A 21,075-nucleotide genomic window follows, 5' to 3' on the forward strand; every position below is an offset into this window, starting at 1 on the left:
CCACCAAAAAAAAACACAAAATAAAATATCTAGAATAAACCAAGGAGGTGAAAGATCTCTACACGGAAAACTATGAGACACTGAGGAAAGAAACTGAAGAGGTCACACAAAAAAATGGAAAGACATCCTATGTCTTTGGAAGAATTTGTATTGTGAAAATGACTGTACTACCAAAATCAATCTACAGATTTGTTGCAATTCCTACCAAAATACAAAGTCGTTCTTTGCAGAAAGAGAAAAAACAAACCTAAAATTAATATGGAACCACAGAAGACACAAATAGTCAAGGTAATCCTGAACAAAAAGAACAAAGCTATAGGCATCATGCCAACTGACTTCAAAATATACTAAAAGCTACAGTAACTAAAAGAGCATGGTACTGGCATAAAAACAGATACATAGACCAACAGAACCAAACAAAGAACCCAGAAATAATAGATCCACATCTTAACAGCCAACTGATTTTCAACAAAGGTACCAAGATATTCAATGGGAAAAGGACACACTCTTCATTAAATGGTACTGGGAAAACTGAATAACAATATGCAGAAAAATACAACTAGACCCCTATCTCTCATCAAATACAAAAATTAAATCAAAATGGATTAAAAACTTAAATGTAAGACCTGAAACTATAAAAATTACTGTAGGAAAATACTGGGGAAATGCTTAAGATTTTGAGCAAACATTTTTTGGTTAAAGACTTCAAAAGAACAAGCAAGAAAGCAAAAATAGACAAACGGAATTACATCGAGCTAAAAGCCTTCTGCCACAGCAAAGGAAACAACAGAGTGAAGAGACAACCTTCAGAATGGGAAAAAATATGTGCAAACTATCCATTTGATAAGGGATTAATAACTAGAATATATATCAACAGAGTGAAGAGACAACCTTCAGAATGGGAAAAAAATATGTGTAAACTATCCATCTGATAAAGGATTAATAACCACAATATATAAGGAACTCAAATTCAACAGCAAAAATCCTCCAGATAATCTTCTATTTGAAAATGGGCAAAGATCTGAATAGACCTTTCTCAAAAGACATACAAATGGCCTACAGGCATATGAAAAAATTGTCAACATCACTAATCATAAGGGAAATGCAACTCAAAACCACAATGAGATATCATCTGAATCTACTTAAATTGGCTATTAACAAAAAGACACAGATGAGATACTGATGACGATGCAGAGAAAGGGGAATGCTCATATACTGATGGTAGAAATGTAAATTAACATAGCCACTATGGAAAACAGCATAAAGATTCCTCAAACAACTAAAAATAGATCTACTATATGATTCAGCAATCCCACTGCTGGGTATATAGCCAAAAGAAAGGAAATCAATATATCAGAGATGTGTACATGTCCATGTTTATTGCAGCACTACCCACAGTAGCCAAGACATGGAATCAATCTAAGAGTCTATTAAGAAAAGACTGGATAAAGAAAATGTGGTGTATATATATACAATGGATACTATTCAACCATAAAAGAGAATGAAATCCTGTCATTTCCAGCAACATGGATGGAACTGGAAGTCATTATGTTAATGAAATAAGTCAGGCACAGAAAGAAAAATATCACATGTTCTCATATGTGGGAGCTAAAAAAGTTGATCTTACGGAGGTAGAGGGTAGAATGATGGTTACCAGAGGCTGGGAAAGGGTGGAGGTGGAAGAGGGATGAAGAGAGATTCATTAATGGTTAAAAAAATATAGTTAAAATGAAGGAATAAATTCTATAGTGTTTGATAGCGCAGCTGGGTGACTACAGTTAACATTAATTTACTGTATATTTCAAAATAGCTAGAAGAGTAGATTTGAAATGCTCCCAACAGAAGGAAATAATAAATGTTTGAGGTGATGGATATCCTAATTATCCTGATTTGATCATTACACATCATATGCATGTATCAAAATATCACATGTACCCCCTAAATATGTACAATTATTATGTATCATTAACAAATTTTTAAAAGAAAAAGAATTCAGAGGTCCATAAACTTGGATGGAATAAAAAAAGTCAACTTTATTTTCAAAAAACTCTCATTGAAATTTAATTTTAAGAATGTAGAAAATAAATCTTTGCAGTACCAGCCAGCAGCTGTAACACTGTCATCAATAGAAAACACCATCAATTAATATTTTCATATCACATTATAGTTGTTACAGACATCTTAAAATATCACTTATAATTTTGGGAGTTGTTAAACTTGCCAATAAATCATGCTTTTTAATGTATTAATAAAGAAACACTGTATTGTATTAATACAGAAACACATAGTACTAGATCACACATTTCTTTAAATATAGTAGTGCCCCCCACATAGCACCAAATGTAATTACACGGTTTCTCCTATCCATAGACATACCTATGATAAAGCTTAATTTATAAATTAGGCACAGGAAGAGATTAACAACAATAGGACAATTATACTGTAATAAAAATTATGTGAATATGGTCTTTCTGTCTTATACACAAAGTATCTTATTGTACTTATTTTCAGACAAGGTTGACTTTGGGTAACTGAAATCACAGAAAGTGAAACTGCAGTTAAGTGGGGACCACTGTATTTTAATAACTATAGTTTATATTTTATTTTATGCATTTACAAATATCATCAGACAAGATCCAAAGGCTTCACCAAACTGCCAAAAAAGCTAATGGCACATAAAAAGCTTAAGGAGTCCTGATTTAATCAGTCATTCAATAAACATGAAATCCTTCCTGGAACCATCTCCTGTTCTAGCTTCCTCACATTATATTGCTCTGCTGCTTCTTGTTTGAGATCTTCCACTGGTTCCACTTCCTATTCTTGCTCCCTATATGAAGATGTAACCCAAAGCTCAATCCTTCACCCTAAATTGTTTTTATACCCGCTCCTATATAAACCTCGGCTACCTTCACGGTTGATTCAAACATCACCTCAAAGGTGACTCTCAAATCTACTCTTCCTAATCTTTTTTTATCTAACTTCAATCTTGGATCTTAAACTCCCTGTTGTGCCTAGTAAACAGAATAATATACCACCCAGAGTCAGCTGGGTTCAAATCCCAGTTCTGCTACTTACTAAAAGTGTGACCTTAGGTAAATACTATCTGCTATGGTTTGAATCTCCCCTCCAAAACTCTTGTTGAAAATTAACAGCCTTGGCCGGGCGCGGTGGCTCAAGCCTGTAATCCCAGCACTTTGGGAGGCTGAGACGGGCGGATCATGAGGTCAGGAGATCGAGACCATCCTGGTTAACACGGTGAAACCCCGTCTCTACTAAAAAATACAAAAAAAACCTAGCCGGGCGAGGTGGCAGGCGCCTGTAGTCCCAGCTACTCGGGAGGCTGAGGCAGGAGAATGGCGTAAACCCGGCAGGCGGAGTAAACCCGGCAGGCGGAGCTTGCAGTGAGCTGAGATCCGGCCATTGCACTCCAGCCTGGGTGACAGAGCGAGACTCCGCCTCAAAAAAAAAAAAAAAAAAAAAAAAAAAAGAAAATTAACAGCCATTTTGACAGTTTTAACTAGGACCTTTAAGAGCTAATTAGGTCATGAGGGCTCTGCTCTCATGGATTAATGCTACTAATGTAGGTACGGGTTCCCATTTAAAAGGGTGCGTTCTGAGGCGGGGCATGGTGGCTCATGCCTGTAATCCCAGCACTTTGGGAGGCCGAGGCAGGCGGATCACGAGGTCAGGAGATCCAGATCATCCTGGCTAACACGATGAAACCCTGTCCCTACTAAAAATACAAAAAATTAGCTGGGCATGGTAGGCACCCATAGTCCTAGCTACTTGGGAGGCTGAGGCAGAGCTTGCAGTGAGCCGAGATCGCGCCACTGCACACTGCACTGCAGCCTGGGCAACAGAGCGAGACTCTGTCTCAAAAAAAATAAAATAAAATAAAAAGTAAAATAACAAACAAACAAAGGGTATGTTCTGGCCCCTATTCTCTCTCTATCTCGTGCTTGTTTGCCCTTCTGCCGTGGGATGATGCAGCACAAGGCTCTCACTAGGTGCCAATGCCATGCTCTTGGACTTCCAAGCATCTGGAACTGAGTCAAATAAACTACTGTTTATAAATTACCCAGTCTGTGAGTATTCTGTGATAGCATCAGAAAACAGACTAACCCGTCCTTTGCTTCTGTTGTTTCATTTGAAAACTGAGGGTGATAATATTAGTATTGACTTTACAGGGTTACAAGGATTAAAAGAGTTAATACACGTAAAGTACTCATCGCAGTACCCGACACATTTTAACTACTCAATAAATGTTTTGTATCACCAATCACCTCTCTTTCTGACCCCCTGACATTTTAATTTGATGTTTATTAACATGGACAGTGCCAGCCACTGGAAGACAGTTCCTATCTAACAACATAACTCTGATCAAGTCATTACTCAAAAAATTTCAGTGGTTCCCCACTGGTTCCAAACTTAACAGCACCGGAAACCTTCCATAATGTGTTCTCCAATATAAATTTACCTCCCATTTTCTCTTCTCCTGCTCTACTTCTTGTAGCTTATGTTCTGGCCAGATTGGACTAGACTACCCTCTGTGACAATAACCTGTGCTGTTCTACTTCTGTCTTTCCTCACATAATTCTAATGTCTCAGATATGTCTGAAGGCAATAATTTTGTCTATGATTCTTCCCCTATACATGGCACCCCATAAAACATACACATTTCAATTTTACCTAAGTCACATACTTACTTACACATCAATTCACCTCAATATTTGCTCAACTTGTGAGAAGCTAATATTGGCCAGATACTGTGCTAGGACCTGGCGATACTAAAAAAAAAAAAAAAAAAAAAAGCAAAGCAAGAAAAATACATCATGGCCCTGCTCTCAAAATCAAGGCCTAGTACTGGAGAGAAACATGTAATCACATAAATGCCATTCACTGTGGAAAGTAAAATCCTAAGGGTAAGGGACACCAAAAAATGAGCAGTCAGCTCAACTTCAACGATAACAGAGATGTTTTCAGAGATGTTATTTAGGCTTACATAGATTGGGGAAAAGTCTACTCCATAAAAAAAGTGCATATGTGTAAAACACAGAGGCATGAAACAAAATGATGCGTCTGGGAAACAGTTCAATACAGCTGGAATATAGGGCCCAGGAGGAAGTGGTTAGACATGAGGCTGGAAAGCTAGGCAGACTGTTCTGGCAAACACAGGAATTTGGACTTCATCACATAGCCAATAAGGAATTAACATAGAGTTTAAAAGAGAGCTATGGCCAGGGCTATATTTTGGAAAGCTTTCTCCTGGCAGTATTGTGGCCGAGGCAGAGAGGAAAGTCTAAAGCAGCACTGTCCAATAGAACTTCTTGCAATGAGGCTGGGCGCAGTGGCTCACACCTATAATCCCAGCACTTTGGGACGCCGAGGTGAGCGGATCACGAGGTCAGGAATTCGAGACTGGCCCGGCCAACATGGTGAAACCCCGTCTCTACTAAAAATACAGACATTAGCTGGGTGTGCTGGTGGGCGCCTGTAATCCCAGCTACTTGGGAGGTTGAGGCAGAATTGCTTGAACCCGGGAGGCAGAGGTTGTAGTAAGCCAAGACCGCGCCACTGCACTCCATCCTGGGCGACAGAGCAAGGCTCCGACTCCGTATCAGGAAAAAAAAAAACTACTTGCAATGACACAAATGTTCAATAATCTGTGCTTTCCCATATGACAGCCACTACTCACATGTGGCAATTGAGAACTTAAAATGTGGCTAGTATATTGAGACACTAAATTTAAAATTGTATTAATTTAAATCCAAATAGCCATGTGTCTAGGAGATAATTTAGGAGACTGTTCGTACAGCTCAGGTGATAGAACTAGGACAGAAGGGTGAGTTGATGCATAGTTAAGAGGCAAAATTATGAGTCTGTAAGGGTATGAGAAAAGGAAATCAACAACAGGCTCCCAGATTATAGGCTTTGGGGTTTAATAGCCGCCATTACTCGGGATAACAGAAGAGAAAGAGCAGGTCTGGAGTGTATAGAGATTGCATCAATTTTGAACATATTGGTGTCTGAGAGTTATCCAAGTGGGAATATTTAGTAGGAAGTTTAGCTTAAAGAGCTGTGTGAACTAAAGATTCAGACTTGAGAGGCTTTGAGCCATGGAGTCAGATTACTTAGAGAAGTTGAACAGAATTAGAAGCAAACAAGAATCACGGCAAACATCAACACATAAAAAGGGGCTAAGGAAGAAAAATCCACTGAGACTGGAGAGGAACAGTTAGACAAATAGAAAAAGAAACAAGTGAGAGTGGTCATAGAAGTCAACGGTAGAGAGAATGTCAGGAAGGAAACATGATCAAATGTCTAATGCCTCAGAGGTCAAATAAGGTGAGAACTGTAAAGTGCTTCCTGACTTTGCCACTTAGGAGGTTCTTGGTGACATGTGCCAGAAAAGTTTTGGTGATAGCAGCCTGACAGAGGTGGCTTGAGGAGTGGGGATGGGGAGAGAGAGGGTGACAAAGAATTGAGATAGTAAGGATAATTTCAATTTCAGGTCTTGGCTGTGCAAGGGAGCTGAGAGAAATGAGTCTCTAAGAGGGCAGGTGATTGAGAGGGTTGTTCTCTTTTTGTCAGCAGGAAACCAAGAGAAAAGTTAAAAAGGTCAAAGGGCGGAGAAAGGAAGAGAGCCTTCGGGTAATAGAGAAGGCTGACCAGGTCAATAGTAAAGGATTTCCTTAAACCGAAGGGAGGACCTCTAGTGAAATGATAAAGGAATACACACTTGACCCAGTTTGCAGGTGGGAAATGGGAAGCCAGGAGCTCTGCAAGTTGGCCTTTCTGTTCTGTGAGGTGCCATCTGTCGGTGAAGAGAGATTAGGGTCTGCAGCGTGAAAATCTAGACCGTACTCTGGGTAATCAAGGGAGAGGTTATCGGCTAATGACAAAGGCTTACTTTTTAGCTGGCAACTGAATCACCATAACATTTTATGTTACCAATTCCAAAATTTTGGGGGGATTCACTCAAGATTGAGAGAGTAGAGGTCGTACCTTTAAGAGTATAAGAGGTTTAAACGGTACACTACGAGATAGAGAAGGAAAAGTGATCAGCTGGTAAATATCGTACAAGATAGAGCAGTCCAGGGACTCACAGGTCTCACTAAAGAAAAGTCTAGCGTAGGTTCATGGCACGGAGGAATTGTAAGGCTGCCTAAGACTAAAGCCGAATACGAAGTCCATGTCTGCGGTCCGCACCTCATCTCTCCGCGCGACAGGCGCGACGAGGGCGACAAACGCCCTGTCCAGTGGTCGCACCGCACGACACCAGGAAAGGGGCCCCTCTCTGCAGACCCTCATATCTCCAGGTCCAGGCCCCATTCTCCTCCGCTGACAACAGCTTCCTGGCGCGCGCTTCCGCTGGTTTCAGGCCAAGACCAGCCAAGGTACACCTTACACCCACCTAGAAGGAAACAAGCCTGGTCGCCTGCGGCTACCCAGCTAGGCCGCGGGTAGTGGGGGAGGGGGCGCTGAGGCAGGCGGTCGGCGCCAGGGCGCCGGCTCCCCCCACAACCAAATGCGCGCGCTCCGAGCCCCGCTGCCGGAGCTGCGATTCCGGCCCGGACGCCTGCGCACTACGGCTCTCCCCGCCGCCTCTGGCACTCCTTTCCCCTCCCCCAGTCAGGGCGCACCCTTGCGCCTGCGCTGTGCGTGTTCCTGGTCTGCGGCAGCCATGCTGAACCCGTATGGAGAGGCGAGTGGGGGGGACAGAGTCGAGGACTGCGGGATAGGAAGCTGGGGATATGGACAAGCAGCAGCATTATAGCGCTCTGGGTTTCGGGACACAGGCCTGGGCCATGCGGCCCCCTTGGCCCCTTGCGCGACCCCTAGGAACATTCGGAAAACTAGTCCTCGTGGCTTGGGGGGGGGCAGCGGGCACGTGACCCCCGTCAGCCAATCTGGGCGCTGCTGACGTGGCCGCGCGGCCCCGGTGCTTTCCCCACCCCCCAGCCCGTTCGGGAAGGGAGGGGCTGGGGGCTACGCCCCCTCCCCCAACACGGCTTCGTTTTCCGGGGGGGGTTGACACCCCGGATTACATACCCCGTACCAAGCCGAGGGCAACTTTGGAGGCCCCCTGGAAGGCTTTAGGATCCAGGTGAGAAGGGGCCCTTGTGGGGCGGAGATGTTGTCAGTCAAGTGCTTAGCCAATGGTGGGGAGTCCGGGAGGGGGATTCTTGGGGTTCAGAAAAGAATGCTGAGAGTGGGAAGATTTGTCTTTCAAACCTTTTACAGCCAATGGGAGCGTAGAGGGGGGCGAGCGGGAGAGGGCCACTGGGGGGGGGATGGGAATGGCCAGCCTCATGCCTCCATACCAATTGGAGGGCAAAAGGGTTAGGGGGCGGTGTGGCCCCCCCATTCCATTCGTCCCCTGGGGGCACAGCAGCCGGGAGCCAGGTGAGAAGGGATCCATCGGCGGCCGAGGGGGGGTGACCTGGCGGTGGGCTGAGGAGTGCTGGCTGTGGCCCCTACCCGTGGATGTGAATGCTTTAGGAGTTGGCCACCCAGGCTGTGAACTGAGGTTGTTCCCAGGCGCCAACTTCTTTTTTCCCCAGAGCCTCTGGAGGGAGCATTGCTGTGCGCCCTTTGTGTTGGCGGTAGGGGAGCTCCAGTGGTCACACTGCAGGCTGGAGGTTACGCTTCGAGTCGCTTACCGAATTTGTGTGCATTCACGTGGACACGGCCTGTGGGGCCTTTTGCCCCTGTAGGATCTTTACTGAGCACGTGTCTACTCCAGGCTGGGGGTCTCACAAGCTGAAAGCTTGAGGTCTGCTTAGGAACAGAAACCAGGCCCAAGGTGGGTGCTGGCAGTAGGGGGTCTAGAAAGCGTGGTCTGAGATGCGAGGGAGGCTCGGGACCTGGAATGATTTCACAGCTCCCAAGGTTTCGGGTTTCTCCAGGGTGGCCTCTTCCCTCGCCTCCCTCATCCCCTCCCCCAGTCCTGAACAGTTCTCTCCTTGTGTACTGCGGGGGAGGGAACGGAAAGGAGGAAAAGAGTTACTTTCCCAAATTACTGAGTAGCAGTAGCCTCCCTGGTGACTCATGTGGGGGAAGGGAGGATAGAGGATCGGGAGGCAGTGATTTTCCGGAATGCAGGGAATAAACGAGAGCAATGTCTGGCTGCCCTTTTCCTTTCTAAGGCCTGGTATTTTCTCAGCCTGCTAAGTTCTTCTTCTACGGCCGGCCCCCTGATGGGCCTCTGTCCTGGCCTGCAGAGCCCGGGTGGAGAAAAGCGGATTTGGGCGGTTGGGCCACTAGGGGGAGGGGAGGAGGCCTCTGCAAAGTTGCTGTGTCATTGCCCTCCCTGCTGCAGCCACCCGGACGGGGCCGCTTGTACTTTTGGGGGCCAAGGCCTGATCCCTGGCTGGGGGAAGGGGACTCTGCTCTCCCGATGCTCATTTTCCCCCGCCCTCCCCGGGTTTGCCCTACTAGGGGTAAGAAGACAGGAGACTGGCGGCCATTTTAGACGCAGTAACCGAGGTTGGAGCTGAAGGGCTACTGCAGAGAAGGGAGGGTGGCATGGTTGCAGCTAAAGGACCTAGGCCCTCACGAGTCCTTCCCGGGGGAGGGGGAATCTTACCGTGTATTTGTTCACCTACGCTGATTACTTTTCCCTGATAGGTACACAAGTTTGTTTTCTCCCTGGTAGCGAAGAAAGGGGAAACGGGGGAGGGGACGCCCCGCCAAAGCCCAGGTTTTCTCGGGTGGGGGAAATCCTTTCACTCTCTTGTAAGGGGGCGGGGACGGCCCCAGAGATGCTCTGGAGATCCAGACTTTGGGCTCTGGTTTATTCATAGAGTCTGCACCCTTATTTAGATAACCAAGTTATGAGGAAGACTTGAGTAAGTTGGGGGGAGGGGGCGAAACTGAGCTCCCAAAATGGCTCCTGCCCCTCCTCGGAGGCGGACGGCCGGGGGGAGGGGAGGAGGGGAGGAGGGGGAGGGCTAGTCTGAGCCGCAGCCGCCGCCTCCTCCGCTCGCCCTCCTCCCTGGCGCTGACCGATGGACCAGCCGCTCCGTGGGGAGGACTCCGGACCCTGGTGGGGGGGCGGGGGGGGTTCTTTCGCCCCCGTGGCGGAGGGCCCCTAAGAGGCGGATACCCTTAGGAGTGGTGTGGCGTGTGGGGAAAGGTCCGAGCTCGCCTGGAGGGGGAGGGTTTTTCCCGTAAGTCACCCCTCACAGGACTTGTTTTTTCTGCTGTGAGCCAGACGCCGGAATGGAGTTTGAGGAAGAGGTGAGGTGGGTTACATTGGATGCGTTTGGAGATTTTAATCCCACTTCAGGGTTGCCGAGGTTTTTTCGAACGAGCAGAAATGTACTGGTAACCGTAGGTGTGAGGGGGAGGGATTAGAAAGGCGCTTGGACGTGCAAATTTGGGAGACGTATTCTAGCTTTTGTAGTCTTTGGGACTAAACAGTAAATAATGAGTGTTTTGCTCTTGTCTTTCCATTATTTGGTTTGGGGGAGGGAGTGGAGTATTTTAAGACTTTGGCAAGCCTGTGTTTTACATTGTGGGGCATGGAAACGTTAGATCCCCTCGTCGCCGTTCTGAAGCCCGTAGCTGTTCGCCATAGAGGAACAGGCCGCGGCTTCTAAGATGGCGTCTTCTTCCTCGTTTCAGATTCTTCGCTGCAGCTGCCTTACCGCCGAGAACCACCACCCGCCGGGCGTCTTGCGGCCACACCCCTGGAGGGCCCAGGCAGGCTACGCCCACGCGACCCCTCCCGTTTCCCTGCCGGTCTGGCCAATGGAGGAGCTACGAATGGCACGACCTGCCCGAGCTTGGCAGTCTCCAGTTGTGCTGTGCATGGAAGCCTGGGAAGACTTTGTTGGAAGGGGAGGCGGGGAGAGGGTGCTGGAGGCTGTGGGGCGATGGCTTCCGCACCCCTTCCAACCATCCTCTTTGCCTGGATTCGGCGGACCACAGCTCAGCCAATTGGCTTGGAGATGTGGCGGGTTGCCACTTCCCTGTGGGTCTCTGCGGCACTCTTCTGCCTGGTGACTGACACCTTGGAAATGAAGTTTATGACGTCATCGTTGCGGCTGGCCAATAGAAAAAGCTCCCGCGGAGAGGTGTTCCTTCCCCTTCGACTCAGCTTCTTCACCCGCGTGAGCGAGCGCGCGCGCGCGGAGGGGGTGGAGGAAATCTCGAGCGGGGTGGCGCGCATGAGCGGCGAAGCTCCTCCTCCCCGCCTATATATAAAGGGCTGGCGCGGGGCTCGGCGGCGCCATTTCGCGCTGGAGTGGAGCAGCCTCTAGAACGAGCTGGAGGATTCTGCCTACTGATACAGAGCCTTCGAGTCGTCCGGGGCCGCCATTACAATCCACCTCCATCCGCTTGGAAATGGCCTTCGTCCTGGCCTATGACTGGTCCCAGCGGACAGTACAGACCCCATAGAAGCCCCTGAAGCTCCCCTTTTTCGGGCCCCGCCCAATCCTCGGAGTCTGTCCTCCCCTTCTACTCCGCCCTCAAGAGGATTTCAAAGATGGAGGCGGCGGCTCCCTAAACCACTTTTCGTGTTCATCCGCCTCCATCCGAGATCGAAACGGGACCTCGTCCGCCCCGTAGGCTCCCGACAAGAAGAGGGGATCCCTGCAGAGCAACAGCGGGCTATATCGACGACGGTGTCTGAGATCGGGGACCGTCCTTTGAAGAGTCAGTCCCTCCTTAGTCGCCCGCCTCAGCGGAGGCCGCCGCCATTTTCTTGCTGTCCGCCGTCTGCAGAGCGCGCCAAGCTGCCTGGAGCTCTCCGAGAGGCCCCAAAGAGACTGCTTTCGTGCCGGTCCGGCAGGGGGTTTGTTGCCTGGAGGCCCAAGAGGAACGGCCTCCCCCGTACTTACTAGGTTATGCTGGACCGGGCGGTGAGGGGAACCGAGGCCACCCGGACTTCCCGCGGCTGAGGGCAGCGCCGGTTCCCTGCGGTCAAGATGCTGCAAAACGTGACCCCTCACAACAAGTACGTTCCCGGGAGCCGCGTGTGGGAAGGGGATGTTGCGGGCGGCGGCACGGGTGTGGGGCGCCGTGCTCGGGGGGAGTACGGAGCGGCCCCGGCGCGCTGCTGTTTGGCGGCGCGGCTGTTGACTCGGCCGCGCGGAGGGCATTGAGCGACGGTTTTGGAACGGTGGTGGCGGCGGCCCGGCTACTGCGCATGGAGGGCAATACAGGTTGTCATTTTATACTCTTGATGCCGCCGTGGCCCAGTCTTCACCGAGTCAGGCAGAGCTAGTTTGGCGGTGGAGTGTAGTGAGGGTGGACAGCAGCTCTGGCGTTTGGTGGGTCGGTCTGGTGTCTAGCGGCGGTTTGTCATAGCTTTTTGGGGGGATTCACGGCCACCTCTAGCGCTCTGTAGGGTTGCCATGGTGATAGCTTAAGGGACTGGCAACGGGGATTCCCGGAGAAGGGTAAAGGGATCGCTCTCCAAGTCTGCGGGTTCCTAACGCCCAGGATATGTCATTAAATCTTTTGTTTTCTTTGGGCGAGTGGGTTGTATGTGGTGTCTGTTGGTGGAGGCATTGTTTTTTCCTAATATTAGGGGTTTCGTTCGGAGCAGGAGGGTAGAGCTAAGCTTCCTTGTTCAGCACTGCGTTGTAAACAATGAGATTCCCATATAATGTCTTAAATCTTAGGTGGTAGGAAACTCATCGGTGGAGCACCAGAGGGACTGTAGATGAACCACTGTTGGCGTTTGGTGTCTGGAGTTGGTGCTATAGTGGGGAACTGGTAGTGGAATCGTGTTGTGTAGTGGGTGGGTGGAGGGGCCTATCACTTGGTGACCTTGGCTGTTTTGTACGGGTTTTTGACTTTCTTGGAGTGAGGAGACTTTCATTTGGTGCGAATAATTTTGGGGGCTTGGCAGTTTCGGGCTGTGAAGTTTGACAAATGCTTCCTTGTGTGGATGTTTTTTAAGTTGGTATGGTTTTTCATTTGAGTTTTTAGTCCATGTTCTGTTGTGGCATTAACTACCCAGACCTTGTGGAAGATGGTGCTCTCTTTTCTATGTAGGTGGATTATTCGGTGTCTTACCAGCATTTTATGGAATTTTCTATGTCCATAATTTGTTCTCTTCCTCTTTTCACCAGCGCTCAACCACCATGGCAACCACCAAACCCCCCAGTGAGGAGGAAGCTTGGGGTTTGAGTTTCTTAGCTCCTCCCATCTTGCTTAAGCCCCATCCCCATAGGGCTGTAGTTCTGAGATATTGTGCCCTATCAGAAACAATTTTAGAGTTTAAAATACGAAAAAGAAGTCATTAGAGTTCAGAAGGTGGGATCTAGATAGTATACTAAAAATACTAATAAAAGAAAGGCAGGGCCAGCAATAAAAGCTCCACAGATTGTTTGGATATTGTTTCTGCTTAAATCACTTGGCATAAGCGCAACCACCTCACTAGGGCCAACACCTGGATTTATCAGACCTTTGTGCAAATGCACTTTTTACTGATTTGCACGATATTGCCCTAATTTTGTTTCCCATCTTTACAGGCTCCCTGGGGAAGGGAATGCAGGGTTGCTGGGGCTGGGCCCAGAAGCAGCGGCACCAGGGAAAAGGATTCGAAAACCCTCCCTCTTGTATGAGGGATTTGAGAGCCCCACAATGGCTTCGGTGCCTGCTTTGCAACTGACCCCTGCCAACCCACCACCCCCGGAGGTGTCCAATCCCAAAAAACCAGGACGAGTTACCAACCAGCTGCAATACCTACACAAGGTAGTGATGAAGGCTCTGTGGAAACATCAGTTCGCATGGCCATTCCGGCAGCCTGTGGATGCTGTCAAACTGGGTCTACCGGTGAGTAGAGACATTGGAGCCTGGGAGGTATGGGATGAGCAAGACTGCGTGTGAATGGGGGTGGTCTGCCTAGTGTAGATGCTGCGGCCCCTAGGGAGTTCCCATTTCTCCCCTGTAGGGCAGTTAGCCACCAGATTTCTGGATTCTTGGTCCTTTGTGATTGATCCGACCGCTTGCTGTAACTATCTTGGCATCTTTCCTTGTGCCCTCCATGTGTCCTTCCTTAACTTTTGTGCCCTGGCTCCATTTTACAGATTCCCACCTCGGGTTGGGGAGAGGACCACGGTGGCCAAAATTCTTAGCTTCTTCCTTTCCCTCATGCAGCCCATGGATAGCCAGCCCCAGAGGTAATGTCACAGGATGGGAAGTTTCCAGAGTGGGTGGGAGGTGGGTGGTTAGAGAAAGGCAGCAGGGGCCTCCCTGTGGGTGTCAAGAATATTTATTTATTTTGTCCCACAGTTTAACTGGGGCCGCAGTTTAAGTAAATATTCCTTTGATGCTTAGAGGGGGTGTGTGTGTGTGAGAGAGTCGGGGATCCGTAGTGTCTGTAAGCATTTATTTTCTTATGGTTCTGACCTAACATTTCTCTATTTAGGATTATCACAAAATTATAAAACAGCCTATGGACATGGGTACTATTAAGAGGAGACTTGAAAACAATTATTATTGGGCTGCCTCAGAGTGTATGCAAGATTTTAATACCATGTTCACCAACTGTTACATTTACAACAAGGTGAGTTTTTCTGTGTGTTCATTTAGCAGATGCAGATAAACAATGATTTCTATTATTGCTAGATGCTTTGTCTACATAAAGCTTAAATGCTTTGCTAGTAAGGGTGTTACCCAGGTAGAGTAGTCAGTTTTCAAAACCTGATTCTAGATGGTACTATTGAACACAGTGATGTGACTTCAGAGCTCCAGTTAAAGGTTATTTAAGTAGAACACTTCATACTTGGTGGGGGGGGGGGGGGTGGCCCTATTTCTTAGAGAGCACCAGAGACCTGAGTAGACTAGGGATCTCTTTTCAGCTCTCAATCTCTTCTGAACTTTAAAGGACCATGTAGTTTTTTCTTCTTTAGTATTTTGGGAGACACAGTTAAGAGAAAGTGGAAATTAGTAGTGGCCTGGAGTAGGAAATTTTCTTCAAGATTTGATGACAAGGTGACTTGGGGGGGGTATGGTAATGGGCTAGAGTCTGAATGCCTCTGAGAAAGATGGTGTATGTTTATCTTCTGTTGGCATTTTTTTTAACTTTCTTCATTGTTGTCTGTGTTCTCATAGCCCACTGATGATATTGTCCTAATGGCACAAACTCTGGAAAAGATCTTCCTACAGAAAGTTGCATCAATGCCACAAGAAGAACAAGAACTGGTGGTGACCATCCCTAAGAACAGCCACAAGAAGGGGGCCAAGTTGGCAGGTAGGAAGAGTAGGAGTTTTGCAAATGGACACCTAAAGATAGGGGAAAGAGAATCAAACTATACTTGCTTTTTTCCTTTTTCCTAGCACTCCAGGGCAGTGTTACCAGTGCCCATCAGGTGCCTGCCGTCTCTTCTGTGTCACACACAGCCCTGTATACTCCCCCACCTGAGATACCTACCACTGTCCTCAACATTCCCCACCCATCAGTCATTTCCTCTCCACTTCTCAAGTCCCTGCACTCTGCTGGACCCCCGCTCCTTGCTGTTACTGCAGCTCCTCCAGCCCAGCCTCTTGCCAAGGTATGATCTGTGGATTTCCTCTGGGCAGCAGGGAGGCAAGGGTCTTAAGTAAGGTGGACTTGGAGTAATAGATTCCTTATCTTTCTGCAGAAAAAAGGCGTAAAGCGGAAAGCAGATACTACCACCCCTACACCTACAGCCATCCTGGCTCCTGGTTCTCCAGCTAGCCCTCCTGGGAGTCTTGAGCCTAAAGCAGCACGTCTTCCCCCTATGCGTAGAGAGAGTGGTCGCCCCATCAAGCCCCCACGCAAAGACTTGCCTGACTCTCAGCAACAACACCAGAGCTCTAAGAAAGGAAAGCTTTCAGAACAATTAAAACATTGCAATGGCATTTTGAAGGAGTTACTCTCTAAGAAGCATGCTGCCTATGCTTGGCCTTTCTATAAACCAGTGGATGCTTCTGCACTTGGCCTGCATGACTACCATGACATCATTAAGCACCCCATGGACCTCAGCACTGTCAAGGTACCCACTGCATGGGCAGATGGGATGCTCAGGCAGTGATGGGAGCCTAGGTGCAAAACATTAAGTATCCTTATGTGGGCACACAGCAGTCTTTGGTTCTTGGCAGTTTACTTTTACAAAATAATAGTGGAACAGAAAGAAGGTCTGGTGTTTGAGAATTCATATTTTCTGGAGTTTGAAACAGTAGGGTGGGGTTTCTTTGTCTTGGGAACAATACTGTTTATAATTAAGTACTAATATTGTGGCAGTGTTGGGTTAAGGAAGTTATGGGGTGGAAAGACAGTCATAGGCCACCTCTTCTCTGTCACTTAGAAATGATTTCTTTTTCTAGACATAAATATGTCTTCAACCCACCCAAATTCCTTTGACTTCAAACTTGAACCCCAGGGCACAGATCTTTAAGGTCATCCCCACTGTGCTCTCAAGAGAGGGCTCTTCTTGTGGTGTCTGGGGTTGGCAGGGAAAGGTGAGTCTTCCTGCCTGTGCAGCTTCTGATGCTGCCTCCTTCTGCAGCGGAAGATGGAGAACCGTGATTACCGGGATGCACAGGAGTTTGCTGCTGATGTACGGCTTATGTTCTCCAACTGCTATAAGTACAATCCCCCAGATCATGATGTTGTGGCAATGGCACGAAAGCTACAGGTGAGCGGAAAGGTTGGAGTTGGAAAAATAAACGGTATGGGGAGTTACTTTGTCATCTGTGTTGTGTAGCCTCAACATGAGGGTCTCGCTGTTCTGTACAGTTGTAAATTGGAGCTGTATCACTTGGTGGCTGGGTATGCAGGGCACCCACTGTTCATCAGCATAGTTTTGAGTTTGTGCCTCTTTATAGGATGTATTTGAGTTCCGTTATGCCAAGATGCCAGATGAACCACTGGAACCAGGGCCTTTACCAGTCTCTACTGCCATGCCCCCTGGCTTGGCCAAATCATCTTCAGAGTCCTCCAGTGAGGAAAGTAGCAGTGAGAGCTCCTCTGAGGAAGAGGAGGAGGACGAGGAGGAGGACGAGGAGGAAGAAGAAGAGAGTGAAAGCTCAGACTCGGAGGAAGAAAGGGCTCATCGTTTAGCAGAACTACAGGAACAGGTATTTTGTCACTCTTAAAAGTTTTTACTGGGTAAGAGGTTCATGCTTTTTGTCCTGATTTTTTCTTCTTGTCTTTTTATCTTTATTTACTTTTTCCACTTCTTGTTTTTTCTGTAGCTTCGGGCAGTGCATGAACAACTGGCTGCTCTGTCCCAGGGTCCAATATCTAAGCCCAAGAGGAAAAGAGAGAAAAAAGAGAAAAAGAAGAAACGGAAGGCAGAGAAGCATCGAGGCCGAGCTGGGGCCGATGAAGATGACAAGGGGCCTCGGGCACCCCGCCCACCTCAGCCCAAGAAGTCCAAGAAAGCAAGTGGCAGTGGGGGTGGCAGTGCTGCTTTAGGCCCTTCTGGCTTTGGACCTTCTGGAGGAAGTGGCACCAAGTGAGTTAGAGTAGGAAGCAGAGACTAGTTGGGCTATTTCTCTCTCTCTCCAGGGGATGCCATCTCTCTTTGCAAAGATTTTTCTAAATGGCCAGTTAACAGATACAATAGGCTTTGAGCATTGGTCTCCAACCTTTTTGGCACCAGGGACCAGTTCCATGGAAGACAGATTTTTCCACTCGGGGTTTGAGGGGATGGTTTTTGGTATGAAACTGTTGCACCTCACATCATTGGGCCATTAGATTCCCATAAGGAGCATGCAGCCTAGATGCCTACCACATGCAGTTCACAGGTTCATACTCTTACGAGAATCTAATGCTTCTGCTGATCTGACAGGAGGCAGTGATGCCCGCATGCCTGCTGTTGACCTCTTGTGTGGGCCAGTAATAGGCTACAGACTGGGTACTGGTCTGGGGGTTGGGACCCCTGGCTTTGGGAGTCATAGGGTCTTTCACAGCTACTCTGACAATGAACTCTGAAAGCCATAAACTAGAAACAAATGAAGATGGCCGTGTTTCAATAAGTTTATTTGCAAAGACAAGTGGCAGATAAGATTTGTTCCCTGGGCCATGTAGTTTGCCTGTTACTCTAAATCAATGAGTCTAGACTTTTGTTTTTAGTGGCGTATCAGTTTTTGGTTTTTTGGTGTGTTTTTGTTGTTTGTTTGTTTTAGACTCTTAAGCTGGAGTGCAGTGGCGTCATCTCGGTTCATGGCAGCCTCCACTTCTTGGGATTAAGCAGTTCTGCCTCAGCCTCCCGAATAGCTGGGATTACAGGCTTGCGCCACCAAGCCCAGCTAATTTTTGTAGTTTTAGTGTTCGGCTGATTTCTGTAGTTTTAGTAGAGACGGGGTTTTGCCACGTTGGGCAGGCTGGTCTTGAACTGACCTTAAGTGATCTGTCAGCCTTGGCCTCCCAAAGGGCTGGGATTACAGATGTGAGGCACTGCACCTGGCCCATGGTGTAGTTTGGTAGTGTTTTAGGGAGTGGAAAGACCCATACCAGTATACCTAGATGGGTGTACCTTGTTTTATTGTGCTTCACTTTATGGAGATTTTTTAGAAATTACAGCTTTTTTTTAATTGAAGATTTGTGACAACCCTGTATGGAGCGAGTCAACAGTTTTTCCAACATGTTTTTGTGTCACATTTTTAGTAGTAGTTTTTCATTAAGGTATGTACGTATATTGTCTTTTTAAAGACCTAATGCTATTGCCCACTTACAGTCAAGAACATTGTGCCAAACAACCAAGTAATGTGACTCATTTTATTTTGGTACTCACCTTATTGCAATGGTCTGGAACCAAATTCAGAATTTTCTATCTCCAAGAGGTATTCCTGTATAAAGTTTTGAAAGCCCAAAGTAAATGTAATAAAATGCTTGGCAGGTAAGAGTTCCATAAAACACTGTTTCACTATACAGTGTCCCAGTACCCCACCTCTGACTTGGCCATTGAATGGAAAAGCAGAAGCTCCACTCTGGGCAGGAAATAGGATCACTGAATTATAACAGTGGGAACATACTAGGAGAGGTTAATGAAGATTCTTTTGCTGACAACTCTTTTTGCCCATAGGCTCCCCAAAAAGGCCACAAAGACAGCCCCACCTGCCCTGCCTACAGGTTATGATTCAGAGGAGGAGGAAGAGAGCAGGCCCATGAGTTACGATGAGAAGCGGCAGCTGAGCCTGGACATCAACAAATTACCTGGGGAGAAGCTGGGCCGAGTTGTGCATATAATCCAAGCCAGGGAGCCCTCTTTACGTGATTCAAACCCAGAAGAGATTGAGATTGATTTTGAAACACTCAAGCCATCCACACTTAGAGAGCTTGAGCGCTATGTCCTTTCCTGCCTGCGTAAGAAACCCCGGAAGCCCTACAGTACGTATGAAATGAGGTTCATCTCGTGGTTCTGAGGACAGATTAGGAAAGATAATGGGGTCTGTTTGCTTTCAGGATTGTCAGCTCCCGGGATAATGGGATGTGTTGGTTGACTCCTCATGTTCAAGAAAGGAACTTGGGAACCTAGGGACCCATAATAAGATGCTTGGGGCAATCTTAATGTATCCTGATAAATTTCTTTCATTAGCCATTAAGAAGCCTGTGGGAAAGACAAAGGAGGAACTAGCTTTGGAGAAAAAGCGGGAATTAGAAAAGCGGTTACAAGATGTCAGCGGACAGCTCAATTCCACTAAAAAGCCCCCCAAGAAAGGTGAGTACATACTTACAGGCCACTACAGATTGACTGCATCCTGCCTTCGTGACTCTTACTGACAATTGAAGATTCAGACTTGAACGTCTTTAACTTTCAAATTTGTTCTGCAGTGAATGAGAAAACAGAGTCATCCTCTGCACAGCAAGTAGCAGTGTCACGCCTTAGCGCTTCCAGCTCCAGCTCAGATTCCAGCTCCTCCTCTTCATCGTCGTCCTCTTCAGACACCAGTGATTCAGACTCAGGCTAAGGGGTCAGGCCAGATGGGGCAGGAAGGCTCCGCAGGACCGGACCCCTAGACCACCCTGCCCCACCTGCCCCTTCCCCCTTTGCTGTGACACTTCTTCATCTCACACCCCCCCACCCCCCTCTAGGAGAGCTGGCTCTGCAGTGGGGGAGGGATGCAGGGACATTTACTGAAGGAGGGACATGGACAAAATAACATTGAATTCCTAGCCCCACTGGGGAGTGATCTCTTGGACACAGAGCCCCCATTCAAAATGGGGCAGGGCAAGGGTGGGAATGTGCAAAGCCCTGATGTAGAGTTACCTGAGGCCATAGCTGCCCTATTCACTTCTAAGGGCCCTGTTTTGAGGTTGTTTGTTCTAATTTATTTTAAGCTAGGTAAGGCTGGGGGGAAGGGTGGGGCCGTGGTCCCCTCAGCCTCCACGGGGAGGGAAGAAGGGGGAGCTCTTTTTTTACGTTGACTTTTTTTTTCTACTCTGTTTTCCCTTTTTCCTTCCGCTCCATTTGGGGCCCTGGGGGTTTCAGTCATCTCCCCATTTGGTCCCCTGGACTGTCTTTGTTGATTCTAACTTGTAAATAAAGAAAATATTATTCAAGTTTTGAGTTGCCTTAATATTTGTTTTTGTAGTGTTTCAAAAGGAACATCATAAGAATTGATAATTTTGAAGAAAATATTCTTGCAATGAGAAAAGGCAATAGCTACCCTATAATCGGATTGTTTTAATTTTTAAACCAGTAGGCTTTTGCTGTGTTTTTAATAAATCCATCTCACTTTTGTAAACTGAGTGCTTAGAACTAATCTTTAGGTCTACAATTTGCTCTTGTTTAAATGAAAAATGGTTCTGTGGCTCATTTATGCTTTAACCAAGAACTCAAAATGTTGAGGTAGGCTTTAGGTTTTTCCCTGTGGCACTGGATGTGTGAATTTTCTCCTGAAAAGATGTAAAATGTGAGAAAGGGGTGGGAGGTAGCCAAAGGTAAAGTACTTTATGCATTGAGTTTATTGCCTTATAAAAGGCAATTGGGCCTACTTCGTTGTCGAATTTTGCTGCCATGGTCACACATTGCAAATTTACAGATAGTTTATTAGAATACTAGAGTATTAACAATTAAATGGCAAAGCTATCCTTTCTGCATACCACCTTGTCTTGCTAAGGGGAGGGAAGGGTTGTATGTT

General features: G+C 47.3%; 2 protein-coding genes across 5 annotated transcripts; one reads left to right on the top strand and one right to left on the bottom strand.

Moving 5' to 3' along the window:
- The first annotated feature begins 7,728 nt into the window (after positions 1-7,728).
- BRD2 (bromodomain containing 2) lies at positions 7,729-20,507 on the top strand. Of its 4 annotated transcripts, XM_025383136.1 has the most exons (14): positions 9,942-10,242; positions 10,630-11,965; positions 13,491-13,794; positions 14,049-14,141; positions 14,390-14,527; positions 15,076-15,214; positions 15,301-15,515; positions 15,606-15,980; positions 16,494-16,622; positions 16,813-17,064; positions 17,182-17,444; positions 19,017-19,321; positions 19,530-19,652; positions 19,766-20,494. In XM_025383136.1, exons 5-14 carry the CDS (start codon positions 14,417-14,419, stop codon positions 19,900-19,902), a joined length of 2,049 nt encoding a protein of 682 aa, XP_025238921.1. In that variant the 5' UTR covers positions 9,942-10,242; positions 10,630-11,965; positions 13,491-13,794; positions 14,049-14,141; positions 14,390-14,416; the 3' UTR covers positions 19,903-20,494. The 4 variants fall into 4 exon arrangements, with proteins under 4 accessions (XP_025238918.1, XP_025238921.1, XP_025238917.1 ...); XM_025383133.1 differs by lacking the exons at positions 9,942-10,242; positions 14,049-14,141 and adding an exon at positions 7,729-8,107 and having other exon boundaries at positions 19,766-20,507; XM_025383132.1 differs by lacking the exon at positions 14,049-14,141.
- On the bottom strand, positions 10,928-12,659 carry LOC112623005. Its single transcript, XM_025383137.1, has 2 exons — positions 11,501-12,659; positions 10,928-11,178 (listed from the first exon to the last, which is right to left on the bottom strand). Exons 1-2 carry the CDS (start codon positions 12,108-12,110, stop codon positions 10,937-10,939), a joined length of 852 nt encoding a protein of 283 aa, XP_025238922.1. The 5' UTR covers positions 12,111-12,659; the 3' UTR covers positions 10,928-10,936.
- Positions 20,508-21,075: the final 568 nt, after the last annotated feature.

This window comes from Theropithecus gelada, chromosome 4 (assembly GCF_003255815.1).
Source record: "Theropithecus gelada isolate Dixy chromosome 4, Tgel_1.0, whole genome shotgun sequence".
In the NCBI taxonomy this organism is placed as follows: Eukaryota; Metazoa; Chordata; class Mammalia; order Primates; family Cercopithecidae; genus Theropithecus; species Theropithecus gelada.

What these genes read in the sequence shown, in the direction of transcription:
- BRD2 (XM_025383133.1), top strand. Translation starts at nt 11,937, where the DNA reads ATGCTGCAAAACGTGACCCCTCACAACAA. An exon ending in CTGTCAAACTGGGTCTACCG is followed by an intron (nt 13,795 to 14,389) that starts GTGAGTAGAGAC and finishes TTCTCTATTTAG; the next exon opens with GATTATCACAAAATTATAAA. An exon ending in ACTGTTACATTTACAACAAG is followed by an intron (nt 14,528 to 15,075) that starts GTGAGTTTTTCT and finishes GTGTTCTCATAG; the next exon opens with CCCACTGATGATATTGTCCT.
- LOC112623005 (XM_025383137.1), bottom strand. Translation starts at nt 12,110, where the DNA reads ATGCCCTCCGCGCGGCCGAGTCAACAGCCGCGCCGCCAAACAGCAGCG. An exon ending in GTGGTTTAGGGAGCCGCCGC is followed by an intron (nt 11,179 to 11,500) that starts CTCCATCTTTGA and finishes GAGCTTCGCCGC; the next exon opens with TCATGCGCGCCACCCCGCTC.